This window comes from Miniopterus natalensis, chromosome 5, assembly GCF_054644295.1.
Source record: "Miniopterus natalensis isolate mMinNat1 chromosome 5, mMinNat1.hap1, whole genome shotgun sequence".
NCBI lineage: Eukaryota > Metazoa > Chordata > Mammalia > Chiroptera > Miniopteridae > Miniopterus > Miniopterus natalensis.
The window spans coordinates 33,729,797-33,741,536 of NC_142085.1; the positions used below are offsets into that span (position 1 = coordinate 33,729,797).

An 11,740-nucleotide genomic window follows, 5' to 3' on the forward strand; every position below is an offset into this window, starting at 1 on the left:
TGTTCCCACACATCGGGAGCATTTCAGATGAGGCTGGTCAGCATTCTCTTCCCACACAGCGGTTCAGTGCCAAATTCAACTTTTCACTGAAGCTCACGACGTCAGCAGCCTTGATGCAGTGAGTTCATTTGGGCTCCCTGAGATGCAGGCAGCCTCTGGAACTGGAGCGGTGGTCTGCCGCCTGCCGCGGCCCCTCTTGGCCAGAGCACACCTTGGCAAAGAGATTTAATTAATCAGATTATTCTCTTAGATGCTATTTTTCCGAATAAACATTTAATTGTGTGTATAATGAACTATCGTATTGGTAGAGTCAGTATTCAGGGAACTGCCTACACAGAACTTAAGAGTTTCCTTTCCTCTCTCCTGCCAGAGTCGGGCCACAAGAAGTTAAAAAGCACCATTCAGAGAAGCACAGAAACGGGGATGGCGGCCGAAATGAGGAAGATGGTGCGGCAGCCAAGCCGGGAGTCCACCGACGGCAGCATCAACAGCTACAGCTCCGAGGGGAAGTAAGTGGTGCTGGCACATCTGAACGGCTGCAGAACCGTGGATGTGCCGTCACAAGAAAAATAACGCAGCCACCTGGGGTTGCTGTGCGGCTCCTTCGCTAGCTAGCCGGCCACTCGCCCACCTGGAAACAGCCTGGCCTGTGTGCACGCACCCGGACACACCTCTGCACCGCCTGGCCATTCAGAACGTCGAGGGATGGCGAAACGTTGGGTTAACATAAATACACCGATTTCTAGCGCCCTGAAAAGTTCAGAATAGTCCGTGAAGGAATGTTTATTGTAGAAATGTCCCCTTCAATGGATTCTTTCATATAGGAAACTCATTGTCTGGCACGGTTACCAAAGTCTGAATTGAAATGTAGACGTGAGGAACAGGCCGACGTCTGTCGGAGAGGAGGGAGGTTGTGGGGCTGGGTGTAAAAGGTGAGGGCATTGAACAAAAACAAACAAACAAACATAGACACAACGGTATGGTGATTACCAGAGGGAAGGGGAGGCAGGGAGGCAGAAGGCAGTAAGGCGCAGAAACGGTGATGGAAGGAGACTGACCTGGGGTGGGGAACACAGAGTACAATATGCAGATGATAGAGCTGTCCACCCGAAGCCTATATAATTTTATTAACCAATGTCACCTCAATAAATTCAATAAAAAAGAAAAAGAAAAATCAGGAAATAAAAATAAAAAAGAAGTGAAGGACTAATTTTTCATATTCCTACATTTCTCCAAACTATTTGGGGTTCTAAGCTGTAAGTCTAACACTCATAATAGCAACGTAAATATTCTTGTTTTCAAAACATCACTAACTCATTTTTTCCCTTAAGATAAAAGCTCGGGACCTACTTTTCTCATTTTTTTTAATTAAAAAGTTTTAGTTAATTCTGAAATTAATTAATTTTGAAAAAAACATAACTACTTTTTTTTTTCTTACCTGGTTTGTTTTTTACTATTTCATGTAGATTCCTACAGAAATCCTGCATTTTCTTGTGCTTGAGAATTTTTCTGATAAAACTGAGTTTTTACTGAGGTGATAGATCTTACAAATTAGTAATTATTATTCTCCAGTGGGTTACTTGGGAGTCAACCATGTACAAAATTTTTATAATTACTTATTTATTGCCATTTAAATATCTCATTTACCAATCTAATATTAATATTTTATTTTACTGGAATTTTTCTATTTTGTTCAGAAAATGAAACAAAATTATGCCAAGTGAATATTTATGATATGCTTTCCCATTCCTAAAACTAGTAAGTTCATTTGTTTGATCAAATGATTGGGATGCATGCTCCCAGCAAGACATAGCTAAGAACAAAAGTCAGCAGGAGTCAACGTTATGGAGATAAATTTGCTGACAAAACAATATGCGATGATGTATTATAAAGCAATGTGCAAATGCAAGACTGGAGACATTTTTTATATAAAAACTAACATCAAATAATGTTTACCTCCATCATGGATAAGCCCCTCAACCTCTCAAAGATTGATTTTCACAGTCTCTGGATGGGATAACAATATGTACCCTGTCTAATTCCCTTGATTGTGAAGAAATAACGTGTAGAAGCACACTGGAAACAGTAAATTCCTATGGACATCTGTTTATTCCAAAAATGCTCATTGTAATCCAGGGACCTAACAAGCCTGATTCTCGTTGCCCAGGGCACATCCATAAAGAAGGGCATAGTCAGTGCTCTGGTGGAGCATACAGCCCAGGGAACGCAGGCAGTCGTTCTGTAATAAGACATAGACATATTTTCATCAATTCATTGCCATTTGAACTTAGTAAAAATCTCAGAGAATATAAAAACTTAATACTTTCACAAATGAATAAATTAAACATTTTTATTTGTAAGAAAGAATGTGTGCTGTGCTAATATTTAAGCAATTACTAACCATTTTTTAAGTGTAGCATTAATGTTACTCAGTGTTTATGAGCAATTATTTATGTAAAGTTCATGATGTAAAAATTGGCATCTTATATTTTATGTCAGTGATATATTTATGTAGGGAATTTTATTTGTAAGTGTCCAGAAACTGTAACGTATTAGAAACTATAACAGAGCTCTCCTGAATGGAACATCAGCTCTTAATTTAGATCTTTCGAGAGTTTAGATCTTTTCTCAATCAGTGCAGAACTGCACTCATATACTTGTTTGGCACAGAGGCAATGCAATGAATAAGTAAACCGATTGTCTAAGCAGTGGTTATGATTCATGATCAGAATTAGTAGTCTAATGGAAACCAATGAAAAGAATTCTAGCAGAGCTAATGTTTTGATTTTTTGTTCTTTTGCTAATAGCTTAATATTTCCTGGAGTGCGACTAGGAGCAGACAGTCAATTTAGTGATTTTCTTGATGGGCTGGGACCAGCCCAGCTTGTTGGCCGCCAAACCCTCGCCACCCCTGCAATGGGTAAGAATCATTTTTTTAAGGTCACTTAAAGTAGCATAATAGTACTGCAAGTGAAAAGTAACATTTCAGCCACGGTGTTGCTGGTTTCGAATGACTACTCTCATTTCTAATGCATTTTTCAACTTGAGACATTATGCAAAATGAAGAAAGTTAGTCCTACATCTTTGAATTATCAGAAAACCCCTGTCAGGTTAGTCTACAATTCATCCAAATGTAGGGTAAAGGGTAGCATTTCACCACATGGGAAAAACGAAGGATTATTCAGTAAAGGATCTTGGCATAAATATTTAATTCTGTTTTTAAAATGAAATTGCTTTCCTACTTCAAAACTTTAAAAAAAACAATATTTTAGACTCAATTGTGAAGATAAACAAGGGGTGGAGAAAGGTACTAGAAAATACTGAAAAACATTAAGGTAATGTTTCTATATTCTTGGTGTGGGAAGAATTTCCAAAGGATCAAACCAAAGCCAGAGAAATTGTCTACTAGCAGAATACACCCTAAATGAAGTTAAAGATAATGAATGGAGAAAATTATGTGTAACATGTGCAACAGCTGTTTCCTGAAGGACATCAGATTCCAGCTTGAAAGGACCCACGTAGTACTCAGTAAAATGCATGAAAATAGGGCAATAGAGAGGCACATCACCATGGAATTAATAGAAAATCCTCCAGGTTTCCTTAAGAGGATAATTCTATACAAAACTATCAAAATCAGATTTCCATTTGACTCTTTAAAAATGACCCTGGAAGGTAGAGGACTACTCAGCATTACCTTCAAAATTCTGAGTAACAGTTGATTTCCAGCATCGAGTACAATAGCCAGCGAGATTCTCACGTAAGTTTAAGGCTAGAATAAATAAATACTCAGACAGGAAAGGTCTCAAAATATTCGCCTCATACCCAACATCGCTCAGAAAGCTATTGGTGAGTAGAAAATGAGAAGATGAGATCCAGTAAACAGATGCTTCAACACAGAGAGAAATGGTTGGTAGTGACGGAAGATGGAAAGATAGCAGCCGTAGCAAGCTTTCAAAGCAGTCTGTTCAAACTGTAGCATGTCAGATTTCATAAGATTAAAACCTATAGAACACCTCATGCATTTGATTTTATGGAACAAGTAAACAACCAGGGGAGTGCAAGGAGTTGAATTAGTGATATGCACGTAAAAATGTAAGCAAATGCTTTCTAAAAAGACACTTATTAAGTGTGGGGAAAAAGGAAGAGCTGTCCAAGAAATGAGAAGTAGTAACCATAGTATTGCAGTCCACTCGGCTATAAATAACGTCACGTGATCATAATACAAACATTAATACTGGGAGAATGGGATGACAGAAATTGTTTAGTATGTGGTGAGAATAGGAAAGAAGTCAGAGAGATCAAAATTAGAAGTCAATAATATCTAAAACTGAAAAAAATAGGATGCTATCTTATAAGTATAGCATTTAGAGATAGGGAGGCAAATGCCAAAAAGTAAAAAATAGATCAGATAAAAATATTGAAACTTATGAAAGCAGTGACCCTTGGGAGGCAAGCAGTTGACAGAGAAAATGGGAATCTTTTCTACTAATAAAAAAAAAAAGTCTTATAGAACAGTTTGACTCATTTAAGGTGTGTATGTGATCAAAACAAAAAGGACCATGAGACCTCCAGGAGCTGAGATCTAAAACAGAATTATAAAACTAATGAGCAATCCAGAACCACAAAGTCGATCAACTGGCTCTGCAAATAGAGTTCACAACTGAAAAATGGAGATGACTCAACAAACTAAAAATAACTTATAAATAATTACATTTAACATTTTCAGAGATAAAGTATCATCTCCATCAGAAAAAGAACATATTATTAAAAATGGGTAAAGGACATGACAGGCAAGACAAATTGAGAAGGAACACAAATTGAAAACACCATGTCCAGCCTTCCTAATAATCAAGGAAATGCAAATTACAAGTTTTTAACCAGGAGTTTGGCAAAAATTAGACATTTCGTTAATACCACTATTAGTGGGCTGTAATACTTCTGATGATAGTGCAAACTGGCACATCCTCTCTGAAGGATGTTTGACAGTATGGAGTTTTTGAATGCCTATTCAATTAGACCCAATAATTAAAAATCTGGGGATTTATGCTTAAGAAATCATTGATGAAGTGTGCAAAAATTATTTATAAAGCTATTCATTATAATGCTGTTTATAATAGATAATCTATATTTGGTTAAATAGGTAATGGCATGCCTGTTAAGTGGTCAGTACAGTCAATAAGTTAAGGATGTGTGGTCATAACAGCTGGATAGATAGGTAAGAAGGAAAAAAGAAAGGATGGGAAGGAGGGAGGAAAGTACTTACGAGATTGTCAGGATAGTCACCAAAACACTAGCTAGTGGTTTCTCTAGATAATGGAAATATAGATAAGTGATGCTTTTTATTAAGAAGTATCATATAATAAATGACATAAAGGATAGGACATCTTATTAGAGTACAAGAATCATGAAAATGAGCACACAACAACCCAAAATCTATGGGGCACAGCGAAAGCAGTCCTGAGAGGAAAATTCATGGCACTACAGGCCTACCTCAAAAAGCAAGAAAAAATTTTAATAAATTATCTAACCCTACAACTTAAAGAATTACTAAGTGCCCCTGTGAAGCTGTCCAGACCAGGGCTCCTGTTTGCTGGGAGATTTTTTTATTGCTGCTTCGATTTCATCAGTTGTTATTGGCCTGTTCAGGTTTTCTGATTCTTCCTGCTTCAGTTTTACATGATCTCACTCAATGTGGAATCCAATAAGCAAAATAGACAGGAACAAAATCGATCCAGAAGCACGGAACAGACTAATGAATCTCAATGGGAAGGCGGGGGTGGGTCAGTGGGTGGGGAGGGATTAATCGAAGAACTTATATGCACATATGCACAACCCAGGGACACAGACCATAGTGTGGGGAAGGCCTGGGGGCGGGGGGGGCGGGGCAGGTGCGGGGTGGAGGGGATCAACGGGGAAAAAAGGGGGACATCTGTAATACTTTGAACAATAAAGATAAATTTTTTTAAAAAATCACTTAAATACTTCAGTATTGTTGTCATTAAGCAATTTATAAACTAATCGGTACTCCCATAAGATGGATTAGTACCAGAAAGATAAAGAGAAACATTTCAAGACTGGATTTGGAGGCGGGGAGAGAAGAACGGGGCTGGCAATTTCTAAATCTTAGTTTTTATCGAGATCGTAAAGATCCTCATTTGAAGCCTCCATGGACGTCTGTCCTTTTAACCACACGTGACCGCCAAGGAGCTGAAACGCTTTGCTTCCCCGGCCCTTGCAGGTGACATACAAATCGGGATGGAGGATAAGAAGGGCCAGCTGGAGGTGGAGGTGATCAGGGCGCGAAGCCTCACGCAGAAACCCGGCTCCAAATCCACACCTGGTAAGGGGGGCTCGGGCCAACCCAAACCCTCGCTGCTCTGGAGCCTTCTACCTCCGAGGTTATCGTCTGATTGATTAAAGAGGCAGCTCTTCTGTGTTCTTTGAGTCTATGAAAAAGAACCTTTGCACAATTATTCTGTCAGAAAGTATTAAGAATAATATAGTCATATTAAGGAAACTTGAGTTATAATTGTTTCTTAGCTTGTGTCAGTTAGGGGTGTTTTCTTTTTGATACATTTACAAATGCAAAAGGAAAAAATGTTTGGTTTTGATATGAGGACACAAAGAGTTTTAAGATATAAACCTGAATTGTAATTCCAGGTAAACCCCAAGTAAGTCAAAGTCTTGAGATAATTTGTATACATGCTTTTGAAATGAAAATGGCAGTAGTGGTAACATGGGAGTTAGGGAGTAGAATTTATGAAGCACTGGAAAGTATAAATGATTTAAATAGTCAGTGGAAAACGTTCAGAAAGCATCTCTAAGTGTCTAGTCAGGCACTCTCTAATAAAATCAATGTAACTTAAAGGATTAACTTCTTATATGTTACTATCACCTTCGTCTAGCTCCATACGTCAAAGTCTATCTTTTGGAAAACGGGGCCTGTATAGCCAAGAAGAAGACAAGAATTGCACGCAAAACCCTTGATCCTTTGTATCAACAGTCCCTGGTGTTTGACGAAAGTCCACAGGGTAAAGTTCTTCAGGTCAGTAGTAGTGGGGGTGACTTTACTTTGAAAGTCCACATATCCACGTAGACACCGAAGAGGCGGTCAACCAGGAAGACAGTCAAGTTCAGTAGGGAGAAATGCGGTCTGGCATCCTCCAGTAGGACAAACAACAAACTGCTGTTTACTCTACAGATAATGCATAGTATTAAAAATACATACAGATTTAATGGTGGATAAAATTGTTATTTTTCTCTCCCTCCTTTCATCTCTCTATCTGCTCCTCTACTTGTGCCCCATTTGCCACCCCTTGCCTCATGTTGATAGCTAGATGATGATGATAGATGGATAGATAGATGATAGATAGATGATAGGTAGATAGATAGATAGATAGATAGATAGATAGATAGATAGATAGATAGATGATAGATGATCGATATCAAGGCAAATGATGTTCATAATAGTTTTGTCAGCATCGCTATATGCAGACATGGGATACAACAAGGGAGAAGGGAAAGGGAAAACAAGTGTTCAGGGACCAGCTAATATTCAGGACTGGTTGACTGTCAGGGGCATTGTCAAGTGCTCACCCAGATTACCTCTTTTCAACATTTTAACTACCCTTTGCAGCAACTATCTTTATCTCCATTTTAAAGATGATGTCTGAGGACCACAGAGATTAAATAATTTGGCAAAGATACTCAGTAAATTGAAAAGGCCAGCTTCACCACCCCTGCCTGTATAAAGCAGATAAATAAGTTCAGTTGAGAACATTTACAGACAACTGAAGGACTGGAAAATAGGAGCCGGGAGTAAGTGTAATGGAATGCTTAACCGACGCCAGCAGGTGCTGACCCAGATTGTGAGCGCGCTCACTGACCAGTCATCTGATCAAATCAAAACTGTCAGGCAGGCCCTTGAAAGGCATCAGCTTACAATTATTTTCAACCTGCCCTTCACTAACAAGTCCATAACATAAAAGAAATGTAGTTCATAGTCTCCTTCTTTATACATATTCCATCATACATGCACTCCGTTGTACACTGAGTTGGGCTGTTTTGCCCTCCTAGCTTATACAAATTTTAATTTTTATATCTCTGTTGTCCTCCACATTGCTTATTAGATAGTGGTTACTGAAGAAGGTGTTGCATTTATATATAAATAAACTTGTGTATTTATTTCTTTAACATGGTTTATGTATGGAATACTTTTCATTGACTTGCATTCCATTACTTGCATTCCATAAAATCTAAAAATTATTGAAAAGTGTCTTTTTGAGCACCTTAATGTTGGTATGTTCTTACCCAGTTCCTCTCCTGTGGTGGTAGTTATATTCATCTCCTCTCCACTGACTAGCCCACCGCTACAGACAGTTGCTTTCAACTCTTCTAATGTAAAAGAGGGAGAAGTTCAAGTTTATTGCATTTCTCTGTCTCTGCAGGTGATTGTCTGGGGAGACTATGGAAGAATGGACCATAAATGCTTTATGGGTGTGGCTCAAATCTTGTTGGAAGAACTTGATCTGTCCAGTATGGTAATCGGATGGTACAAATTGTTCCCACCGTCATCATTGGTGGATCCCACACTCACTCCCCTAACCCGTCGGGCTTCCCAATCATCTCTGGAAAGTTCAACTGGGCCTCCCTGCATTCGATCATAGTGAACTTATACCTGAGTCATTCCAACAAAACTCTGCCTTTCAGGATAATAATCTGAACCAGATATGTCATGATCAAAAGCATTGTTGGAGACAGACAATCAACCTGTGTTTTGCTGTGGTAGTTTTTCAATGATGTGTCCCAACTGTTGTTTCAAACCTGGCTTCATATGACAGAACAAGGCAGTCTATCAGATTACAGTAAGAGCCAATATGCTAGTGAGAGCCACTGATGCTTCTAACAAACAACAAAAAAGGAAACTTCAAATTTACACACACACACACACACACACACGCACCCAAAATTAAACAAACTGGAAACTCTCACTCTGTGAAAAGTTGTATTTTACACGTTTCTACACAGACCACGAGCAGTGTTATTTCCCTGGTGTTTGAGAAGTTTTGTTCTTTTGTGTTTTGTTTCTGTGTGTGTTATTTGTTGCTTTTGGATTTGTTTTGTTTCGTTTTTCACTGTTTGTTACTTACACTAGTTTTCGGCTGTGTCATGACAGGCCTCATGATGCTTACAGAGACCCTTCTTTTCTTTTTCCAAAAGCACCACAAAAAGGGCCGAAGCAGTCTCTGTAGCATCTCCCCAAAGTGTTCAACAGCTCGATAAGATGAGGCCCATGAAGGGCTCCACTAGCTTTCATTGTAAAATCCCTCAAAGTCTTACATGTGGAAACCCAGAAAACAAAAAGTTATCTTCCAAAACAAACAATCCCAGAATCACCATTTTTAATGGAGAGCATATCTGTTCATGTTCTAAAAAATTAGTTTACATTTTCTATTGTTTTGCATGGAAGACTTTTAAAGAAGTCAATCTACAACTCATGCTGGGAACTAAAACTAACTGCACAATCGTACTTCGGAAACACTCCTTGCCATGCCTTTTTCTTGCTGACTTTCAAAAAAAAAAAAGTATATGCTCATGTGTATAAACTACACTTTTGACTTCCCAAAATGGTGACTAGAAATGGATGTGAGCCTAAGACACTTCCAGCTATGCCCAGGCTTCTCGACCATGTCCCAGTGTAGACACACCCATCCGCCCCAGAAAGAGCATGGTATGAGCTGTTCAGTATTCCACTGGAAATTCCAGTCGAACTATTCTGCACTAAATTAATGTTTTTATCCGATTTTAGTTTACATTTCTTTGAGATCGATGCAAGCACAAAGCTCGACTTTTTTAAAGCAAAGTATCTTACTTTGGGGGGGAGATAAAACAAAGTTAAATTTCAATTTGCATTTTCTTCATCTGAGTTTTTCTTGGCCTTGAACTTCCCTTGTGACATTCTGTGTGTGTGTCCCATACTGCAGACCCTGCAGGTGCATCGATATGTTCTCCTTTTATGAGTCTTTCAACTTTTGTGATTACACAAATAGAGCAGCATGACTTGGAACTGTTCAACGCTGCATGCACGTTTTGTAAAAAAATACATAAAAATAAATAAAAAACGAAAAAGAAAAGAAACAAAAGGTTATTTAATAATGTATGTTAGTTCCACATAGGCCCGCTTGTATGTTGCATGTACTTGTACAGTTTGCTCGTTAATTACTATACTGAAATAACCAAGAAATCTAAGCCATCCATTTTTGTTATAGACATTTTGCAGGTTATCGCCAGACTCGATCTGTGAGCCTGGGGTGAAATGTCTATAGATGGGCTTTATTTTTTACCCTCTGGAAAACGTGATGTAGTATGGACCAAATTACTTCTAATCAATATTTTGGTGTAGATTCCTACTGTGGGGCTGTAACACATGTAGACACTGTGTACACACTAGGTTTTAATCCATAGACATACTGCCTGCACCAAGTGAATTCTTTATCATTATTTACACACGCCAGAATTACCTGCCCATCATCACAGGGCACAGATTGACCACTACTCACCATGCTGAGCAGGAAGAACTGAAGCACTGGTGCACTTCTACTAGATTCCGTTCTGTCTTAGTGGCCAACAATCAATTATAATTGGGTAGTATCTTTCTATTTTGACCACTTGTCTTAACACTCCCCTGTGCTTTTAAATGAACTTCCAACTCATGTATGTAAACATGTTTAATAAAATTTACTTTTCATGTCAGTCGGTAGCCATCTGTGTTCTATGTTTTGCTCAGATATCCACTGTGGGTTCTATGGTGCAAAATGGGAGCCAGATCACGGGAAGGGGAGGTTGGGATTGTTGTCTGCTGCGGGCGTTTGACTTGACTTGTCACTGCACTATCTATGTCTTAATCTATGGCCCAAAGGGTACTTTGCATCACGTACAAGTTTTCACTTTGTCAGCCTGTCTAAGTGAGCACATGACTATACTTCTGAAAAGTGGCATTATTAAAAAACAATAAATCTCATGAGAATCCAATGGAGAAGGTTGTGTTTCTGCTGCTGTTTGAGTGTGCTAATAAAAGAGACAACTCTGTCATCCAATTGCCAAATCATTTCAAGTTTTGTACATATTGAAATACCAATTCCTGCGTCTCTCGTCAAAGCATCTGGGTCCTCTGTCCATCTTTCTTAAAACCTCATTTTAGAGTAGGCTTACTTAACAAACCAAGTAGTACATTAAATCATCTTCAACAGAACCTTAGGAAATATATTTCCAAATATAGTAGAGTCTCTAAAAGTGACATGTTAAAAGAGAAATTATTAGCTTTCTTAATTTAATTCCATGATACTTTTCTTCTCCAATGGAGTGTTCATAGACTTCATAATTTCCACAAATGGTTGGTAAGGACTGGTTTCATGTTGCTTGGTGGTAAAATAACTGTTGAAATCTACTTTTCACCTTCTAAGAGCCCTTACATTTTTATAGACCACACTGGCTTTAACTTTGTGAAGCACTATAAACATAAGCTAACTTAGTATCAAATGGGAGGTAATAAAGCAACTTGAAACATGTCACTATATCAGTTGTTTAAAGTTTTTTAAACAGTTGACTGAATTTTACCCTATTGAATCAACCAGTTGTTTGGTCTTCAGGACATAAAATTGTCTGTTAGGCTGGTTCAGCAAGAGACTAAAATAACTGATGAATTCAATTTATAGCCAACTGTCAGAGCAGAGCTGTTAAA

At 38.4% G+C, this 11,740-nt stretch overlaps 1 protein-coding gene across 1 annotated transcript in view; it reads left to right on the forward strand.

Moving 5' to 3' along the window:
- The window catches only part of LOC107531617 (regulating synaptic membrane exocytosis protein 1), a 161,365-nt gene extending 150,613 nt beyond the window's left edge, over positions 1-10,752 (forward strand). The window contains exons 25-29 of the mRNA XM_087817473.1: positions 371-509; positions 2,808-2,920; positions 6,239-6,340; positions 6,906-7,045; positions 8,448-10,752. Coding sequence (XP_087673599.1) covers positions 371-509; positions 2,808-2,920; positions 6,239-6,340; positions 6,906-7,045; positions 8,448-8,666 — 713 coding nt within the window. The 3' untranslated portion in view covers positions 8,667-10,752. The remainder of the gene's footprint in view (positions 1-370; positions 510-2,807; positions 2,921-6,238; positions 6,341-6,905; positions 7,046-8,447) is intronic.
- The last annotated feature ends 988 nt before the right edge of the window (positions 10,753-11,740 follow it).